Source organism: Xiphias gladius, chromosome 16, assembly GCF_016859285.1.
Source record: "Xiphias gladius isolate SHS-SW01 ecotype Sanya breed wild chromosome 16, ASM1685928v1, whole genome shotgun sequence".
Taxonomy (NCBI): Eukaryota; Metazoa; Chordata; class Actinopteri; order Istiophoriformes; family Xiphiidae; genus Xiphias; species Xiphias gladius.
In genome coordinates this window covers 7,232,711-7,254,662 of record NC_053415.1, presented here as the reverse complement: position 1 = coordinate 7,254,662, position 21,952 = coordinate 7,232,711, and the positions used below count along the sequence as shown (strand labels likewise).

Sequence of the window (21,952 nt, the reverse complement as noted above, 5' to 3'; positions counted from 1 at the left end):
TTTATAACAGTTTTGGTCAGAAATACAGTATAAACATATTTACTACGAGGGTTTAATTTGAAATTTGAATCATAAAGGGTTGTAGTTCAAAATTTACAGTCTATAAGTACAACGAACCATTGGCTGTAGTTTATCTAAAAATGATTTATTTATCAGCATGCCCTATCAGTAAACTCAACTTATAAATAAAAATGGAGGACCGGTAGCAGACAGGTTCATGCTGACTGTGAGGTTTCTGAGAAGCAGTATGTGGAAGTAATTTGGGTTCTACACCGTAACTGGCAAAATTAACAACAAAGATGAAGAGTCAAAAGCATCTGCCTTACTTACTGTACAACCTTGTCACACCAGAGACTTGTAAATTGGCCATCACCGACAAAATAGAAGGATTTATATCCAAGGATATACATCCCATTGGCATTGTTTCAAGAGAGGGTTTTCAGGATAAGGACAGAACTGGAGCCTCGATATAAAATAAGAAATCACGCCACACACATAAGGCAGTTTTATGACACCACAACATAAAAATTTACAGGGAGGTCGTTGAATTACTTTGAACAAACTACATGTTAGTTTCAATTTGTGCAAACTTGACTCTTTAAAAAAAACATTTACCTATTTACTACATATATCATAATGGCATATGAAATAAAACAACATTGATACTAATGATATTATACACATAGAATATAATTTCACGATATTCCACTGATCAACAGTTGGAGGTAATACCCCAAGCAAGGAACGGAGTACACCAGAGAAGATAAGGCAGAAGAAGACTGCTAGCTGGACATGGATATAAACAATGCAGGTGTGAATATATCTGAAAAAAAATGGCTTATGATGAAAGGGGACATGTATTCAACATATATGTTCGGCCTCAAGTAAATAGAGAAAACTTTTTCGTTTGTTTACAAGAAAACTCCATAGGGTACCTTTAAGATACACTCTATGATTTTGTTAAAGGGCCCATTAGTGCCCCCAAGTCTCAAATTTCTTCTCAGCTTACTGCTGTTTTGAAATTCATGTCTGAACTATATTGAGTTTAAAAAACATCAACAGTGAAATGTGAAGGTTTTTGGGGGGGTTTGGAGCGTTGCTGGCTCGATATCAAAATCAAGAAGTGCATCTAAAAGCTCTGAAAATACATAATAGGAAACCTAAGATAACCATGTGTTTTTGGAGTGTAAAAATCTGAACTCCCTCTGTGCCTTGGCTTCACTGGTTAGTGAAATGGACAGATGGTGAGGGTTAAATCATTTACAAGCCAAATAGCAGTTTGCAAAGTAGAGAAATGGAAAGGAGGGGGGCTCCAACATCAAAACAGCAACAGCGCTAAAAAAGATACCTATCTCACAACAATATATGGTGTGTATATGTATGTGTGTGGTTGTCTGTGTGTGCATGTACTGTATGTATATGCACTTATTCAAATTAAGCACATATGGAACTTGATATTCATCCGTTATGGCAGTTTTATAAATCTTTGTATGTGGTGTGCATGCTGCCATGAACCCAAACACACCTGCATCGGTGTTGGCCTCTTTTCTCACAAACACACTGTGCACATTGTTGGGGAAATACAGTACCTAATGAATATTGTCCTTTTCATATAACACTGTGGAAAATAAATAGGCCCAAGGTTAAGTTTAAACAGCTGCACTGTCATGGCACTGGCAATCTTTAAAAAAAAAAAAAGTTTTAACCTTGAATTAAACAGTACTCTATAAATAAATAAGTACTGCCCTAAGCAGGATTGAAACTGCCACATGCAAAACTCATCTTCAAATTCATTTGATGCTATGTAGTCATGTCAAAGACAGACTAACACATGTCTTCCCACTAGCCATTCAGGATATGCACTGTGTACTTCTGTGTGCCGGACAGGAACACTTCATGAAAACATAAGAAAAATTTTCACAGCATAACATCGCCAACTATATCACATAAAGACACCGGATATCTTTAAAGGGGCCCTCCACTGAGTCAGTACTCAAGAGTACTGAGTTAGTCTGTAAAAACAGTTGCATAATGGGTTTTGTGTCTCTGGCTTTCCAAATCTGAATAAATAAATAAAAAAACCAAAAAAAAACTAATGACATCATCAGGGATATTCAAGAGAAAGAGGTGGGTGTAATGAAAGCCCCAAGATGTTGTATTGCATTCTAGGAAATGTAGGCTCCAGCCTTTTTGGAGTTTGACCCATAGTAGAGAGTCAAGAGTCAAAATACTGTACCCATTTAAGTACCAATTTATTTACTATGGACCAAAAAAGTTCTGAAAAATAATTGTTAAATCATAATCAGCATATTTACATTTATGGGCCCAGGAAATATACCTGTGTCTCTCTCATTTATTTCATATGCCATTATGATATATGTATGAAATAGGTAAATGTTTTATTTAAAGAGTCAAGTTTGCACAAATTGAAACTAACATGTAGTTTGTTCAAAGTAATTCAACAATCCCCCTGTAAATTTTTATGTTGTGGTGTCCTCCCACAACATACCGATGCCAAGAATCACCTGTTACAACCCACTCACTAAAAAAATGTGAATATTTGGACAGTTTTGAAAAATCTTGGGATGTATCTGATATCAGTTTACTAAATCATATATACAGTTTATGAAAGCCCAAACAGAAGTCAAACCAGGTACCTCCAAACCTTCACCTTTAACCACACTACATACATGTCACACAATTCTTGCACTGGCATTGAAAGTAAATTGTGTACTTGATTATTTTCTAATATGAACATATGTGTGTGGCTGAATATGTGTATGTATGTTTATATGTGGTCTTACCACTTCTGGTGGCATCCTGGTAGCCAGATCATGGATGGCCTTTCCAAGGATGCACATGGAGGAGAGAACAAACACAATCCCAAGGACTACACATGCTCTGCAACAGACAGACGGGCAGAGAAGTTGAACGTTAGGTGTACGTTTTTTACGTAAAGTTGAGCCAAAGCAACAACCTATGAGTAGTTAACACAAGAGCAGTCAAACTTTATCCAAGTTCTTGTTTCTTTCTCTTGCATTGGAATCGGGATCATTTTTAATTTTCCTGCTGCAGCAAAGACCCGAATAAACGTTCATAGAGACCTGACATATACAGTTGTAAATGATACTGGCAGTGGCCTCTTACAGTCTGGCAAACTAGGAAAGGTTTCCACCATGTCATGGAAGTGGTAAGCCTAATGATCCATTATGTCCCTTCAATTAACCTAAACACTAGAGTTAATTTCACAGGCTAATGATAAAATTAGCCACATGACACTTTGTCAGGCAGAGTGCTCAGTGTGCAATGTTACATCTGACTTCAAAACCAATCTTCTCCAAAAATGTGTTTTTAAAAAAATATAGGGGATACTGAGGTGAATGTTTTTAGGGGGTGATGCAACTTGCCTATGGACACTCCCTCGCTCTGGCAGCAATGGAATAAGTTTGGGACTCACTACCTCTCCATTGCTTGATCATTTAAAGTCTTTCTTCCTCTGACACATCTGTTGGGCCCAAATTACAGTGTCTGTCTCCCATCTATCTCACCACAGAACAGAGACAGGGTATCTTGACAGGTGCAGCGATGTGTTGTTTCTGCTTTGCTGATTTTGACAGTGGTTGGTCATAATAAAACTGCCATGATTCCCTGAGAAAAGGCAACTTTTAAAGAGAGAAATGTTTGAGTCCATGGCACACTGGAAAAATCACTTTCATTTTGGAGTCATGGTAATTCTGAGTTCCAGAAAGACAAATGAAAGTATTAAGTGCAGAAGCATAGAAGCATGCAAGCATTAAAAAAGTAACTAGGACAACAACATGACTCCCACTTACCTACAGACCACATGGGGAAAAGACATAGCTCTTCACTCTCCATTCAACACTATCATATCTCTTCATCTATTTGCCCCAAACTTGCTAAAAATGGGCGTAGATATCCCCCTATCTCCCTGTCTCTTTGCATCTTTTTTCTCAGTTATCTCATTCCTACGTACAGTAACATAGGAAAACATGTACCAACCTCCAGAAAAATTCTCTGACTCTGCCCTCTTCTACAACCACTATTCTGTCTTCAACAAATGGGTCATGTATGTGAGATACATGGTCTCAGTCCTAGTGTGCGTGTATATGTGATTCATATGTATGTGTATGTAAAGTGTGTGTGTGTGTGTGTGTGTGTGTGTGTGTGTGTGTGTGAGAGAAAGAGAGAGTCCATGTATGTTAATGAATGGTAGAGTGGCAGCTCAGTCTTTCATCATCTGCGACACATCTGAGCTAAGCAGAGGTGCTGTTGTAAAATGAACAAGGCTCTGTGCAACCTGACAGCCACTTGATGGACTCAGCTGAGCCCTAGCAGGCCTGATAACGGATGGATTAACAGGTTTGTGTTTAGCAGTAGTGTACAGGGACATATTGTACAGTAAATTACTTTTTTAATGTATTATTCTACTCCCTCTAAACCTCAAATGAAGAAATCTGCATTAAAAAATCCTTTTTTTTCAGTATTTTTCCGAACTGTCCAGCTGGGTATGCCCAACATAACTGAAAAGACTGGGGTTTGAATCCTTAAAGCCACAACAACGCGAAAAATCTAAATGCCAGTGATATGAGAATCTCCTGTTAGCAGTCATTCAGAACTCCTGCATGCTCTTGAATCTGTGAAATGATATGTTAGGCGGCACTGTTCACCACCATCATCAAAACACCAAATGAGGGAATATCTTTCAGAAGAATGGTGTTCATCTCTCCAGTAGAGTCCAGACACTTGGAGATTCTATACCAGGAAACATTCAGTCGTTCCAGTGGCTCACAGTGGCCCAATAACCAGAGACTTTATGTTGGTTGGTTTTTCCCCTTTGCCATCTATCTAACGACTGAGAAACAGATCCCCACACTTCTCTGCATCCATTCATCCTCTCTCCCACATCTCTTTATCTTCAACAGCTACAGTAGATGCTATGTTCACATCATTAAGTGAAATCAATCATAAGAAATAGTGAACATAATACCTTATAAAAAAACGTCTAACAGCATCAGAAACCATTGCAAAACTAGATTTGGTTTTTGGATTTGCATTTTGAATCAAAATAAGGGGGATTTGTACACAAAAAATTGAAGAAAGAACAGATAAATGCGATAGATAGAATGGTGAATAGATGAATAAATTCAGAGAAATGCAGAAGCTCTTGCTTTGATGCAGACGTATTACTAATCAAACATTAATTAAGATCAGCACTGTGTTTTGTACTCACATATACTCTCTGTGTGCAGAGTGCACTGCTGCTGCATTGCTGTAGCGCCAGAGGACAATGACTGATGACATGACATCCAGCGTGGCATCGAACTACAGCAGAAAAAGAACCCATGTAACCAAGGAGAGAGAGGAAGAGAGGAAAGCTGCAAGGTAGGATAGCAGCTGCAGCATTGGAATAATACAATGTTTGTTCTTAAGAAAGAGTATGTTTCCAATAGCAGCTTAGTTAACACCTCTGTGTTTGCACAGACGAACACATCTTGTGTTCAATATGACAAACAAATATAATATATTCTGTTTTAGAAAATACCAAGAGCTGAAAACTACTTGCACCTTAACACTTGAAAATCATCAAATGTATCGTGGCTCGTGTAGGGAAATATCTTATCTGTGGTGTTGGAAATAAAAATACCTCATGTATTTTACGAGCGTGGTGAACATCCTGTGGAATTGTAATTCTCTGTAACTATCATGCAACCTAAAAAGTGCACTTAATAATATCTTTACTCGAACAGAACAGAATAAAAATAGGCACTTGATCTTCTGGGCACTTACTCAGTTATATACTGTATCATTTAAGATGTCTCAGTGGTTTTAAAGTACCACTTAAGACTTGCTATATGTAAAACATACAGGTGTTTTAAAATGTATTGCATAACCAAGGGACTGCAGGGAAATCACGGTGATATATGAGTTTGTGCTTCATTTTTCAGTTAACCTTTCTCAAAGAAGACTAAAGAAAGTCTTATCTCCCCTGAAGCTGTATCATTAAATATGGCTTGATCATTATCATTTCATTTCATTCAAGTCACATAATGTACTTATAAAAGCTAAAAGAAAAAACTGTCACCTCTCAACATCGTAGTAGCGAAAGCTACCAATGATCAGTTGCTGTGATCTAACCCCTTTGCATTTTCTTCGTACCACTTTATTAAAACTGTCATAGACAGTCGAGCACTTGATAATTACAATCCCATTTTTAATAAAGAGATAGCTAGCACTGCAGATTACAATTTATAATATTTGAGTCACATTAAGCTAATCACATTTTCCCTCACTGGCCTAAAGCTTGGATGATTTCACTTTAACGTCACTGTCTTATTTTTTTTAAACTAATCAAATTCTCAGTCACTTCCTATAAATAATGAGACGCCTTATTTTGTTAAAAACCAGCAGATCTGCTTAGCAAACACAGGCAGCATTTTGACATTCAACCTGGGCTCTATGCTCAGTGCCTCTTCTCTGTCCTGTTACCTTGGAGACAAACGGACCAATAACAGTTTGGTACCGGCATTCATTAATAAATCAAAAGACCCAAGTTATGATTAATTGATCAATGGAAATGGAGGGAAGAAGGAAGGTGGAACTCACGGCAAATCCAAAGGCTGATGCGCTGTGTCTCATGAATGATACAGCTGTGGAGAGAGAGTGAGAGAGAGAGATAGAGAGAGAGAGAGAGAGAGCAGTGACGCCAGTTATTTCTTTAAATTTAGCTGTCTACAAGATACTATTCATTTTGATGCCATATTTCAAATTGCATTAACATAACATTTTCATGTAAGCCATAAACAATAAGTCATTAATGCAGAATGAAAAATAATTACATGATGAAACATTACAGGATAATGAGGGGTTTCACCTTGAGTTCTTTATTGTTATTAAGCAAGACAACACGATGAAAAGCCACTGTGATTTACAAAATGACAACAGGACACGTACACAAAGGAAAGTTTCAGAATATCAAGAGAAAACAGTATCTAGTGAGTATGCTAATCAAGGAACAGATATATCAATTTTGAGGTGTAAAACTGTTCAATGTGTCATTTTTTGTAACAGATGAAAATAGCAGCATCTGCTTCTTTGGTGGTGAATGATTCATATCAGGAGCTCTCCATATATAACAACACATGCTTGGAAAGAAGAAAATAGTACTCTCAAAAAACTGTGTGCAGGTGAAATACCATAGGAAACCCTTCCTCTTCATTCATCAGTTTTCAAAAATCTTTTTTTTGTTGTTGTTTTCTTAGCAAAACAAGCCACAAACACACCAGTGACATATAATTCTATCATCTTAAGTTGAGATGGCTAATGTGTTAGCAAACAGTTGCCTGTTTTCACATCCAGCAGATATGAAGCAACATTAGCATTCATTTGAAGTCGTGTGCCCAGCCACCCCATCAATGTAAGTCCAATATTCACTCCCTGTTGAGCTTTGATTTGGTCTCCAACAACTAATGAGAGAAATATCTGGCTCCATAGCTGGTAAATGCTCCACTATGTTCACCAGCTGTCTGCTGTTTGGCGCTGGGCCAGCGAGGTTATCAGAGGTTTTTTGTTGAAAATAGCTGCCTGTTGCATCTTTAAACAAGGTTGATGACACCGGTGAACCGAAGCATTAATGTTGCAGGCAGTAAAACCAAATCAATGAGCTAGAAGTTGTGAAAGCACTCACAGCAGAGTTGGGTGATAATCATCTGCGGGTTCATAGGGGCGACACTTTTTACATAACACATAGTCATTGGATCCATTGTTCATATAAAAATATTAATCAGTTCAGCTTTAAATTCTGCATATGTTTGTGTTTTCATATGGAGTAAGGATTTAGATACTGTTATTCTATTTAGACTAAGTACATGATGTCAGACAGGCTGAAAAACATCTGGGTGATATTCCAGACAAAATATCTGAGCATCATTCATAACTTGATTTTAACCCATGACTTTCATAACATAACTGTGGCATTTCTGAACCTTTGGTATTGTTCTACAATAAAAATGTTTATTAAGAACGTTCTGAAGACTCCATTGACCCTGGCTGTTTGCATGAATTGGGTAAAGGGTAGTTTACATTCATTGCAGAGCAGTCCTAGTCTAGCCCACCTGTGCTATTTTGCCCTTCTGCCTCTCCTTGTGTTTCTCTCTCTCTCTCTTTTTCCCTTCTCTCCCCCTGTGTTTTCAGGACAGAGTCTCAGGGGACAACTTATCAGCAGTTGAATCACCATGGTAACAGGAGATTTGAGGGCAAGCTGGGAGTTGGTTTCAAGTGAACAGAGCTTTCATCTTTTCCCCTCACTCGTTCTTTGCCTTTGTCATCTTCTCAACCTTTTCTCCTGGCGTACCTTTTCTCTCAGACTTTCAGATTCTGATTTCCTTTGACATATATCTCTTTTTTTCCCTTCCTCATTGTCTCCGTGTCTCTTGCCACATCCTTGAGAGGTGGCTGCTTTGTCTTTTATTCATTCTGGCTACACTTCACTGCGTGACAGTGCCAGAAACAGTGTGACACTGCATTTTGCCAGGTACTGATAAATGCTTAAATCTAAGCAAATAATGTAAACTACAGTTGCTGTGTATTATTAAAAGGGAAGCGCAGTGGGGGAGAAGAAAGGAAAAAGGATGACAAGGGGGAAAGAGATGAAAAGGGGGAATTAAAGGGAGTGGAGATGAGAGGGCACTCCAAGACAGACCCCTGATACAAGAAAGCTGGCACTAGTCAGGCTGGGTGTATAACACATGACTGCCCACATATACTTGCACACACACATACAGTATGCTGTCTCTGTGTCTGTCCTGCAGTCCTTCACCCAGCGTCTCCCTCTTTTTCTTACTCACACGTCGGCTCTCTTGTTTGTCTTTTCTCACACGCACAAACACTCTCACTGACTCTCACACACAGAGATTGTGCTGAATCTCTGAAGCTCCACCAGGCCTCCAGACCCAGACCCTTTTCTCAGTTTGAGCAGTGTCAAACCAAGCTATAAGCGGATTGTTAGCAGATTTTCAATCATATAATTGTAAGCAATGTAGCATAAGAGTGTTCTGTTCTTGGTGGAAGAAATTAAGACTGAAATCACATGCTAATAAACGTCATATTAACACTTATAGGTCAATACCATTAATGCACTGTGAGACTGTAGGAAGTCTGCACAATTTGGGTTTTTTCTGCTTTGTGCATGTTTTGGTTCCTGCACCTCCATAACAAACCAAAAGGTCATGCTTTATTCACACAGAGATCAGTTTTTACCAAGCCTCTTACGAGCAGAAGCACAAAAAAGGATCTGTACAGTTTTGGGGTGAACTGCCTGCTTGAGATTGTTTGATCAGTTAAGATCTCCTTTTTCTGGATGGTTTTTATAAGATGTGAGATACATCACGGATGGAACGGAGAACACAGTGTCAGACGAGAAGTATTACAATGAAATATTTGGGTAGAATAATATGATAGAAAAGGCATATTTTTAAAGATATTCTAAAATCAGATATGATTTCAGATCTATTGAGAAAAATGTTTTGTGTGAATTGTGAAAAAAATGAACTTCAATATCATTAGACTGTTACAGGCCCTGAAAACATATTTTCTTAATCAGCATTTTACCATAAGCAAAAGGGTCAAATATGAATACACAATTTTCTGCCGAATTTTGATCAGTTTTGAGAGATTTCTGTCTGTGCTGTTAAGTCTGTGGGCAGGGTTCAGCTGGAGACAGGTAATGTGACGTACAGTATAGTAGAGTCCAGCATCAAGGAAGAATTCTGTAAGTGCTACGCGAAGGCAACTGGACTTGCTTGAAGCTCTTGAAGATGTTTCAGGACTCAGCAGCCCACCTGCACCTTAAGGACAAAGGATACTCTTTTCAGGCCAGAGAAGATCGATGGTTTGAAAGAGGAGTTAAAGAAGCCATTTTTGTCAATCTGGAACATCTGTCACTAAACAGAGGAGGTGGTCTGAGACACCACCTGTCAGCCACCTACAAAGCAGTTCTAAGTTCCCTCCACAGACAGCTGAACACCCATCCACACCAGGACTCTTGTGACCACTCACATGATGGCAGGGTGGGTCAACGATTCACTTGTCACCCTAACGACCCTCAAGGTGTTAGCGCCCATCCACACCTTGAACCATGTGATACTAACGACTCACATGATGACCAGGAGGGTCAACGACTCACGTGACCTCAACGACTCACACCTGTTGCTGATCTCACCAAAGGATAAATACCTGGAACTCCCCACTAGTCAGTTAGAACTGAAGAAGCCTTTTGGATGAGAGACCAGCTCTCATCCCCCTGCCCTCCTCTCACTAGGGGTCATCACATTTGGTGTAAAAGACAGATCAGGCCAAACAGGTCAGCCCTCTGTTGAGAGATGCAGGTTGAACAAAAGTTGTCGCTTTAATAAGGGCATACTTAATTTTGCCTTTTTATAATTTTCACCATAAATGTAGGAAAGTCAAACTCTTGAGTTATTGGAACACACACACCATGATCTGGGTGTACTGAGTGAACATTTAACCTGCAATGGACCCATTCAACCAGTATGAGACAGCAGTTACATGTTGTCTTGGATCCGAATCAGGAGCAAACAAACCACACCAGGATCTTGCCTATTTTGATTCAGGTCCTTGACTTCCCCAAAATAAATGTTAATAACTATCAGTACATGAAGAACTATTGGCTTAGCAGCTCCATGACCCTATTGGCTCTTGGGCAGATGACCAAGTAGACAACATATGCATGCAAACAGATGGTCTGAGTGTGTTTGTGTGCATGATTGTGTTTGCACCTGCAAGTGAGTATGTGCATGATTTCATACATAAAAGCTGTACAGATAAATTATTGGTCCTTACAGCCTAGCTACTCGGCCACCCGTGTTCTAGGAATCTGCCCAGGACAACCATAATCCCACCCTAGTGGGTAGTCTTTAACGCTTAATGCTTTGCTCAGGGGCACCCTTGTCCAGGATTTCCCAGTTGTTAGAGGAGTCAGGCCAGTACTTTCTTAAAAATGGAGGCATAATCTGTGACAGAAAAGCAAGATGAAAGGTCTTTCTTCCTCTCTTTTTCTTTTTTCAAACCCATTGTGCACTCTGTGTTATCTTTACTGTGATTTCACACTATTGGGTGTACAGCCATTGACATGGTAGGTTGTGACCTGTGATAATTGGCTCTTGGCTTTAAAAGCCTCTGTGTGTGACTGTCTACATTCCAAAAGAGCCTCTGATAGAGTTCAGGGCTGAAATCTGCTGGCTGAGAAGCCCTTACCCATAACCCTGTCATGGGATTAGCCTAGTTTTTTGGTTTTCATCTGGTATACTGTGCTGGTACAACTCAAGAACACATACGATTCCACGTCTTGCCTAAATAACAGGGTGATTATTGGCAGATTATCATTTGGCTCTTAATATTTAGTTAGTAGAATATTTATGTATATATTTATTTAAGACATTTGGTTCCTTTACAGAGGGAAATTTTGACACGGCTGACCAGTGCCTATGTTTTAAACTTGTGAAAACAGCATGTCTGTGATCGGGGGAAAACCATGTCATACTTTTGCAACTTCAAAGCCATGTGAAACATTTTCACATAATACTGTGGATAATGTGTAGTGTATCATATTATCACACAGACTCCACATTACTAGGGAACTAATAAATAGAGTTATATAAAGTTATAAATAGAAAATAAATTCCCTGAAAAGGAAAAATTAATAAAAATGTTTACTGCTTCTTTGGGTAAAATCTGTCCACGAGAGTCTGAATGTTTTCTCTGAATATCCCGCGGTGATAAATCATTTTTCTGACCCTCTGTCTTCAAAAGCAATGCAGTGAGTCAGCCAGAATGTTAATCAGCACTTTCACTGGGGACCGAGATTTTGCACCTGCGCACGTGCACAGATTCACATACTTACACACATATTCTTTTTTTCTGCTATGTTTTAAATGTATTCAACTCCATAAAGAACAGATGTCCCCTCTCTCTGTCTGTGTCATCTGTTTAGAAACTCATTAGGGAAGCATTTAAGACTCCTCAGCTTCGTCACTACCTTGGGCTTATTTCTACTTTCATTAACCATAATTCAAAAAAACACAGTATAGTTACAAGGTCATCAAGCCATAAACACAGAATTCTTCCCTCGATTCCATATATGTTACTAAGTTGACCACAGTAGGATTTTTTCCTTTCCTTTCTTTTTTCCTTTCCTTTTTTCCTCATTATTCCAGTTTCTGCTCTCAAGCTCATTTCGACGTGCCAGCCGTCTGTGCGGTTACTACCTGCCAGCAAATCGATGCCTCTCATGAGGAGAGCAGACACTGTTCTGTGTAACATCCTTTGGGTTGTTAATCAGGGAGGCAAGTATGCATGACCAATACTAACAAGACTGGAGAAATAACGGGGAACAGAGAGGAGGAGGTGGTGAAAATGGAGTGGGAGAGGGAGAAAAAAGGATACATAAGGATATAAGGAGACAAAGGAGAAGGAGGAGGAACTGGGAGAAACACAAAAATATAGAAATAGAAGGATCAGGAGAAGCAGAGGCTGACTAGGAATAGAGGAGGACAGAAGTGGATGTGATGATCGAGGAGGGGCTGGAGGAGCAGAACAGGGGGACTCAAGTGTAAAAAGATGAGAAGGTGCAAGAAGAAGCAAAAGTACAAATGACTAGCAAGGAGAAACACTCAAATATAGCGTTCTCTGTGTGTGTCCTGTCTCTAAAATAACAAGGATGTGTGCAAATATACTAATCACTAGTGTTTTGAAACAGCTGTCAGTTCTTTGCCTTTGTTATGGCACTTTACTCATTATGAGAAAGCATAATGCTAATCCTAACCCTAATCAGATGATTATGCCAGTTTACGATCAAACACGTGGCCATAAAGTCTTTTTTGTCTATTTCTATTCTATTCCTTTCTTTTTTAGGTTCCCCATAGTCCACTCAAATATCTTGCCAACACACGCATAGCTCACCATAGCTGGAGCAATGGCTTGGCAGCAGTAAAACTAATTATCCGTGAGCTATGCAAGAACTTGTGCCAGCGCCAGCACTTATCAGCCCCCCCGTGTTCTTTCAGCACTGATTATAAGCAGAAGATGGATGGATAGATGAAGCAGCATCTGTTTGGACATCAATTCAAAACCAGACTTTGAGGGTGTTGGGGACCTGTGTGCAAGAAATAACAAGCGTCCGCAATACTCATATTAGGATTCATATTTCTTGAGTTAAGTTGTTCTGAATATATGACAATATACATAATTACACATGTTTGAGACAAGAGCTTTCAGTGTAAACCCCATACATCTGACCTAAAGTACATGCCATATGTCATCCAAACTTACTACACACACACCAAAGGAATCTTTATGTAATCATGTGAGAGAAAATACGCAAACATTGAATATTCATTTACAAAGTATATAAAGTTGCTTGAGTTCTCTGCATGGGTGTGCTGCTAAAATTTATTCCACTGATGACCTATAAGGGCTTTGGTCATTTGTTATTTGACAGACAATTTGTGTAGAAAATTGTCATTTTGTCTAGGAAATAAAACCATATAAAAAAGATTAAATCAGGAAAGTCAGGTTGATGAATAAGACAGTTGTTTGACTGGCCGATACACTCTGATCCAGCATTCTTTACTATTAATCATAAAGCAAGATCATCAAAGCATTGATTTGTTATCACACAAACCTCTGACATACTATGGCTTTAGAAATTTGTTATGGCTAATGTGTTAGCAAACAGTTGCCATTTAGCACATGCAAGTGACACATTTTAGCATTCTGTTAAGTCCCACATTTCCTCTCCTTTTGTCTCTGTGTTGGTCTTTATACCTTCTTTTTTAGCTAGATACTAGATGCACTTGAATATAACTCCAGTTCAATGAGTACATAAGAGGCCCATTAGAAGATGGCGCACATGCAAAATAGAACTCAGTCTGATTCTCTGTGGGTTCATCACTACTATTGACCCCTCTCACATTACACATTGAAATGTTTTGATAAAAATATTGACTAATTTAGCTTAGAATAATTATCAACTTAGCACAGTCAGCATGCTATCTCCTAAACATTATGTTTATGTACAAAAAATCTGCAAAAGCAAATGCGTTTCGAAGGAAACGTAATTGTGACCAGATTACATTTTATGTAATAACATTACATTTACATTTACTCATTTGGCAAATGCTTTTATCTAAGGCGACTTACAAGTGAGGGACAACACTAAAGCTTCGGTACAGTAGTAGACTTTCAAGTAAGTGCAAAGTAAGTAAGTGCAGTGCAAATCCGTTCAATAAGACAAAGTGCAAGGAGATCAGGTAAAGAAGTGCACCAAAATTGGACATTCAGGCATGCTAGAGTTGCCAGGAGAGGAGGTGCCCTCGGAAGAGACAAGTCTTCAGGAGATTCTTGAATATAGAGAGGAACACCCCTGCTCTGAGAGCATTTTGTAGCACGTTCCACAATCATGGAACCGCAAACAAGAACAGTCTGGACTGTGATTGCCTTGTGTGTAGGGATGACAATGCCAAACGACGTTCCTCGGACGAGCGCAGTGACCGAGGAAGGAGCATAAGCCTGTATGATGGACTTCAAGCAGATGGGTGCAGACCCTGAAGTCACTCTGTAGGCAAGCATTGGTGACTTGAATTTGACTTGGGTGGCCATGGGTGCTCAGTGGAGGTCAATGAGCAGTAGAGTGAGATTTACCCCTTTAGGCTGATTGAAAATCGGATGCGCCGCCACATTCTGGACGATCTAACTGAGGAAATGTTATTAATTTACGTATCTGGCAAGTCGCAAACACTTTGACACTGAACATATCATTATGATGTTCAAGGACAACTAATTTTTTTCTGTCAGAATATCTGAACATGCAGTACAATATCCACTTGTAGTGACTTAACAGTATTATTAAACCTTTTATGGCTATGTTTAGGCACTCACAGCACTTGGTTAAATACTGTGGTTTGATAAGGAAAAAATTCACCGTGACATATTGTGTATTTACATTTAACCAAAATCCCGATCTTTGCCTAACCTTAAGCATGTGCTTTCGTTGCCTAAACCTAACCACAGATGGGACTCTGGATGTGAACCCCAGTCTCTGGTGTGACAGTTGTGCACTTTGTAAGCCCACCATCCACCCCAACGATCTCCTAGTGACTCCACTGGGGTATTACTCAACTACGGACTACAGTTTCAAATTACAGGACCATAAGACCACCCCCTCAACTAACTAACTAACTAACTAACTAACATTAGGGCGGAAAGGGATACTGTGCCATCTTTGCATAAAAACGAGTTAAACTAAATAAAGTGTGTATTCCTCCAGAACAGCCTACCGAACTAAAACTAACTTTAGCAATTAAACAAGCTACAGTTTTCATTGACTCAATATTCCATTATTATCAATGACTGCAACTGGCATAAAACTCATACTGAAATAACTGTGATATTATAAAAATATACGTGGATGTGTTTGATCTCAATAACAATTCAAACTGGATTTATGCTTGAGTTTTTGCCCAACTGTGTGCCAACAGATACAGTAGACCAGACAGACAATTTCTACACAGACTGCTTTCTGTTTCATCATCCATCAAGCCACCTCTGCTGCTGACTGTATGGAATAGTCCATATCGAATTAGTAGAATCATTTGCAGCCAAACAGAGATGTAATTACGTCCTCCTCTCTGGTCCTCAAGGGCAAGAGCTCAATTCAGGGATCTGAAATTCAATTACATCACAAGAAGTAGAGGACTAATCTGGGAGACAGGGAACAAGAAGGAGAGAGATGAAAAGAGATGCAGACAGGGCAGCAGATGGACAGGCAAACCGAGTGACTAGAGCAAGACAGAGAGGCAGTGTGAGTGAGCGAGCAACAGACAGACAGAGAGAGAGAGGGAGAAGAACTGAGCCACTCTTACACTGCCAATCAGTTACTCTCTGAGCTCCCAATCTAATCGAATTGACTCATCTGTGTTAGCGTTCTGAAAAAAAAATCTCCCAATAGACACATTTATTGAAGCTAAGGAAAATCACTTAGCGGTCCCAAGATAATGAAAGAGACTCAAAGTGTCTAGAGTACAGTTGTGTAGTTCACAAGGTGCTAATTTTAATTCTGCACTATGTGGTGATGGTAGATCTGTTACTTGCAGAATGATAAACAAAGCCAGGTAAGAGAGAGAGGAGTGAGGGAGCTGGACAGAGATGAGAGGAAGGGAAGAGGTTTAGAGAGTTGAGGAGGGGACATGGAAGGAGGAGGGCAGACAATGAGGATGAATTATGCATCAATAAAACTGGACAAAGGGAGATTTGTATGCAAATACACCTTTCTGGGCTGAAATTGCGCAGCTGGGTTGCAATGGAAAAGAACATCACTGTTCCACTATTCGCAGTACTAGTGATTTAATAGGTGGAAGATCTTGTGCAGGAAAAATCTCAATTCCAGCCATCTTCAATTTTCACTCACTGCCTTTTTTGTCCGTGAAAGTGCAAGATGGCCTGTTACAGCTTCTAAAAAGTTTTGAGAGTTAAATTCAAATGACTCACATTGAGCATGAAAACAAACTCATGTAAAACTATTAATGGAATCAGCTGCAAATACACATGCATGTGTATTAAGATATGTAAATGTGTGAGTAACCATATGACCACATTTACACTTGCATCATGAAAAAAAACCTGTAAATATATGCAAGAAGCTTTCAAAATGGATGTCAGGAGCTAATTTAAGATGCATTTTAATCAGATGTTCACAAAGTATAAATGCATCCATGTCTCCAAGATGCACACTAGTGATTATTATTATTAATTATTACAATTATAAGTTTAACTACTGTAGGCCCTACATCAGTAGGCAGTCTTTGGAAAAAGACTTAGAGGGTCTGTCCCCTGAACTTAACCAAAATTAAATTGAAATCAACTGTCTCACAATTCAATGTCTCATTAAGGCGACAGGAAAAAGCAGCTCCACTGATTTCAACATATAGCATCGTACAGAAGTCGCAGAGAGCTTTTGCTGTTTCTCTTATCCGTGACCCGTGCAACTGCCTGATAATCTATATGTGTGACCGTATTGATCTGTGAGGTCAGGGGGGAAGATCACACTTCTAGGTCGTGGTCTGTTGACATCGAATCACCAATGTGTCGGTGTGAGTTTATGGATAGTTTTTAGCTAGCTAACACTAGCTTATCTGTTCCTGTAACTAGATTGCACAAGTTCTTCTTGTGGACTTTTTGGTGTAGACGGCGAGGAGCTTCAGGATAATTTTTACCACTTTCTGGAGTGAAGTAGGACCAACTCTGATTCACATAAAGCCCAGGAAACCCAAGACGAATACAATCAGATTTGTGATCTGGCTAACAAAGAGATATACTGCATTTGGCTAGGTGTCAATGAAAGTGCCTTAAATCTCATCTGGCTTTCGTCTGGATATGGGACACTTGCGCCTTGAAGTTATGTTTATATAAAACTAATTTGCAACGGCAATTACATTTTGAAGGAAATGTAATTCCAGCCAGATTACGTTTCCTATGAACCTAATGAGGAAATGTTGTTCATTGAAGTATCTGGCAAGTCCAAAAAATGTTGATACTACACGTATTTGTAAGATGTTCTCCGAAGACGTATAGCATTTGTTTTGTGCCCACATATCTGATTTTGCAATACAATACTGGCTTGTAGTGACTTACAGCATAATTAAACTTTGTTATGGTTATGTTTAGGCACTGGCAGTACTTGGTTTAGGTTAGGAATGGATCATGTATAGGTTAAACACACACAAAACAAGAAATATCACAGTGATTTGAACAATGAAATACAATGTGTTTATTAAAATTTAACTGAAACCATGATCCTTCCCTTACCTTAACCAAACTGTTTTGTTGCCTAAACCTAACAGACAGGTCTCACAATGCAAAACCCGGTCTCTGGTGTCACAGTCCTGCACTTTGTTTGGCCCCTAACCACACTGACCACCTCCTTGTGACTCCGGTGCAGCACATAAATATATAATTTAATTCACTGAAAAAACTTTGGGTTTGAAGATAATCCATCTGAGATTACATTTCCCATTACAACATTATTGAGAAAAAACTTTTTTTGGGAATATATAAACGCAATTACTGCAAGACCAGGTTGAGTGAGTGTACTGTCAGTGGGGAGTATTTGTGCGTATAAACCCATTACCACATGCACGTTTGCGTGTGTGTCTGTTTCTGTATGTGTGTGTCTTAAATTGCTGGTTGCTCTCCACATGGAGTTAAAACAAAAGCCCTCAGGACACTGCTTCCTCATTAATTAAGGGGTCTAAATGGGCATACACACACACACACACACACACACGCACACACACAAGGGAGCATATAAAAGCAACGAGCAATTGCACATAAAATATCATATAATAAGAACATTAAGAAAAAAGCCCAAGGTAACACACAGAGCAGATATAAACACTGATATAGGCGTCACACACATTTACACACACGTACACACAGCCTTCTCAGCAGACACATCCGACATGGCTGCGGCCGCTTGCTCAGCTGCAAAATATTGTGTTTAATAATTCAGGACCTACTGCTCAGCTCGGCTAAACTCTGCACCGTGCCTTGCACTCTGGCTGAGTTCACCCTGCGTAAAACCCTACTAGGATTCTTCCTCTCTCCCTCCCTTCCTCTCCCCTTGTTCCCTCCTGCCTCCTTCTTTTTATCCTCCCCTCTTTTACTATCCTCTGTTCGATCTTTGTCCCCTTGTGGGTGGCCCTCTTGGTCCCCTCTGTCCCTGCCTGTCGTCCCTTCGTGCTCTGTCTCTCTTATGTTCTCGTTGCTGCAGTCTTCTTCATCCTCCCATTCATCTCCCCCCGTCATCCCACTTTTGTTTTACCATTAATCATCCTTCCACTCTCCCTCCCTTCCTCTCATTGCTCTTTCCTACCACTCCCTATCTATTTCCATCCCTTTCATTTTGGTTCCTTAATTTGTCTCCTCTGTCTCCTTCCCAGCTCTCACTGGCCTTTTCATTTCTTCTTTCCTACATTAACACCCCTACATTCCTGACCATCCCTTTCTTTTGCTTGCATCTCCCTGCTGGGCTCCCTCTCTCCCTCAGCCCTCTCCCCTCACGGTAGCCCAGCAGTATTGACTTGTATTTGGGCAGCCGATGGATGGGCACAGTGAGGGAGGTGCCATCTGCAAGCGGCTAGGCACTGGGGACTCACTGGGGTTCGTGCAGAGATTAAGCTGGGACAAGCACACGGCTGATTGGACTAATGCTTCCTACACGCCTGCAGGTTTTAAAGAGCTTCGTTCTGGAAACGTTTTAACAGTTTCAGTGGAGTTCAAGGATTTTCCTAAAACACGATTTACTTCAGGGTTTCTCAATCTGCACTAATATCAAGAGAGAAGTGTCAATGGTTGACTAAGACACTAATGTGTTTGGTGAAGCGATAAAACCCGCACATACACTGGGCTCATTATTAATCGCTGCTCTGAACTGAATGCTTAACAATTAGGCAGGAATTACAGTTCAGCGAAACCCAACGGAGTCATAAATGGGTTATGATGGTATCAGTTGTACTGACTTCATTTTCTCTTTAATGTCCTCACAGCAGGGAGTATTGCTGTGATGTAGTTAGCTAAAGGACATATTGTGGCAACCAATGTGACAGTGTTATGAGGAAATTCATTAGCAGCAGAAAAAAATATCCCCTCAAGGTTTCCACTGCTGTTGTTGTGTTCAGCTGCATCACAGCGGCAGTCAGTACTGTAGTTTGGCTGAAGGTAAGGTTTTAGTTTTTGATGGATGGATTGTGGACAAAATGATTTATTTTAAGGATCTAACAAAACTGACTGTGACTTATGACTTTTCTCTGGTTTCTACAGTAATTTACAGTCTATGAGTCAGTAATTGAATTCAGTGTGCGGACAAAGAAAAGCTATATGATACAGCCAGTGGCTCCATACAACATGAGTATACATATGTGTTTCTTATCAAGTCGGCATAATTTTCAATCTAAATAAGCCCAAAATATAAAACAATAACACTCCTCAGCCTGCCTGTGTACTGCTTCCTGAAAGTATAATTCTCCTCATTACAATATAAACATCTCATTGAATCCCACAGGGTATAAATCTGCAGTTGTGGCTTCAGTTACATTCAGTATTCTAGGCTAACAAGCTGCTTTATTTTTCTTTGTATGGGAGTCATTAAATGAAAAAAACAGAACCAAACTGAAAATTGATCGAATTTAACAATTTTAGACTGATCTGACATTTCAGAAGACATCTCAACATCTCAACATCTGCAGCAAAGGAGCTCATTATAAATGATTTGATGGAAAAGTTTAACTGAAAAAGATGTTGTTCCAAAATCACACTAAGTAACTAATAATTCCTTTTTTTTTTCTTTTTTTCTTAAATCGCTGTTCTTTTTTTCAGGCAAAAATACCATTCTTAAATGGGCAAAGTTCAACTTTTCAAATGACCATGGATGAGAAGCCCTAGAGGTGCTCATAATCCCTGGAAGTTTGAACGTCTACAGTCCCATGGCAACTGAGCAAACTCTGCTGATGAGGATTGTGTAATACTGTCAAAAGCTCTTGAACAAGTTGTTTGTTTTGTCAGCTAGCCTTAGAATTGTTAAGTTGTATCACTTTTTTTGCCCACAGAGGAGGAGACTTGGGAAACAGTAAACAAGACTAGGTCAAAACCTAGTAGTTGGCTGGACCACCCTTTATCTGTTTGCTTCTCTGCTACTCTCTTTGTTCACATACACAGCAATATAATACAGCTGAATTCCCAATAAAGCTGCTCTGATTTATGCTTTTCGGTTTCTGTTGTCAGACAATGGAACTAGTAACTGCATGGACGCATAGAGAGGTGTGCCAGCGGAGGGAAAGCCCAACCTCACGCTCGCGGGCCAATACTGGCGACTCTCTTCTATGGAAAGGTTTGTTCAAAAAGTCGCTAGATTTGTTGTGTAGTGCTTTTGTGAAGAAAAGTCGCTAAACGTTGTAAAAAGTTGGTAAATCTAGCAACAAAAGCGCTGAGTTGGCAACGCTGCCTGTAAATGCCCACCTGATGATGCAATAGAAACTGTTTGCGCCAATTCTTTTTGAAAGAGCAACGACCTATTGGGAAACTCCAACCCTCGGCCGCCTGACAAGTGGTGTATCTTCATCACTCAGTCACTCAGTCAGTCACAGACATTCACGTTTATAGGGCGGGCCCTGCTGTTGCAGTCTGGCCAACAAGACAGAGGAGCGTAACATTTGCAGCAACTACTGTAGGGAGGATTATCCCAGCAGGCGACACTAGCTCAATCAGACTCATACCAGCTCAACTCTCCCAAAACACCTTGTCTACACTAGATGCATATCGATAGCAGCAAATTAGCAGCAGCAGCAGTAGCAGCCCTCATCAGTGTTTGCAGTGGCTCTGCAATGCACTTGGAGATGTTTTGGGAGTGCCCACACCCAAACAAAGCAATCATTTTAGCTGCGCGCTTAATAGGCTTAATGTGGAAGACAAGGATTTATATTCACAGTTAGGAGCATAATGTGCGAATGAAGTGAGAGCCTTAACAATCTGAAGCACATCTGTTCTGTTGACATTAGTTTTCTCTCTTTCCCTTTCCTTCACAAAAAATATAGAAAAGCATCAAACCTTTATTTCAACTTTTAAAGTTACAGATCTGTCATTGTCCGTGAAAGTGCAAGATGTCATTTTTGCTTTATGTGAATACCTGTACTCATCAGCCCTTATACTTCCCCATTTAAATTTAACAAACAAACAAACTCAAGTATAAAGTTGTGAGTACTTCCTCTGGGTCCTTCAGCACTCTGACTGGTAGGAGCATAAAATATTCTCCCCACTGCTCGCTGTTTACCTAACTAATTTATTTGCTTTGATGTCTTTCAAGACT

At 39.7% G+C, this 21,952-nt stretch overlaps 1 protein-coding gene across 1 annotated transcript in view; it reads right to left on the bottom strand.

Annotated features, from left to right (window-relative positions):
• The window catches only part of LOC120801197 (transmembrane protein 163-like), a 62,203-nt gene that overhangs the window by 7,482 nt on the left and 32,769 nt on the right, over positions 1–21,952 (bottom strand). The window contains exons 3-5 of the mRNA XM_040147830.1: positions 6,625–6,668; positions 5,252–5,343; positions 2,805–2,901 (exon numbers count right to left, since the gene is read on the bottom strand). Coding sequence (XP_040003764.1) covers positions 2,805–2,901; positions 5,252–5,343; positions 6,625–6,668 — 233 coding nt within the window. The remainder of the gene's footprint in view (positions 1–2,804; positions 2,902–5,251; positions 5,344–6,624; positions 6,669–21,952) is intronic.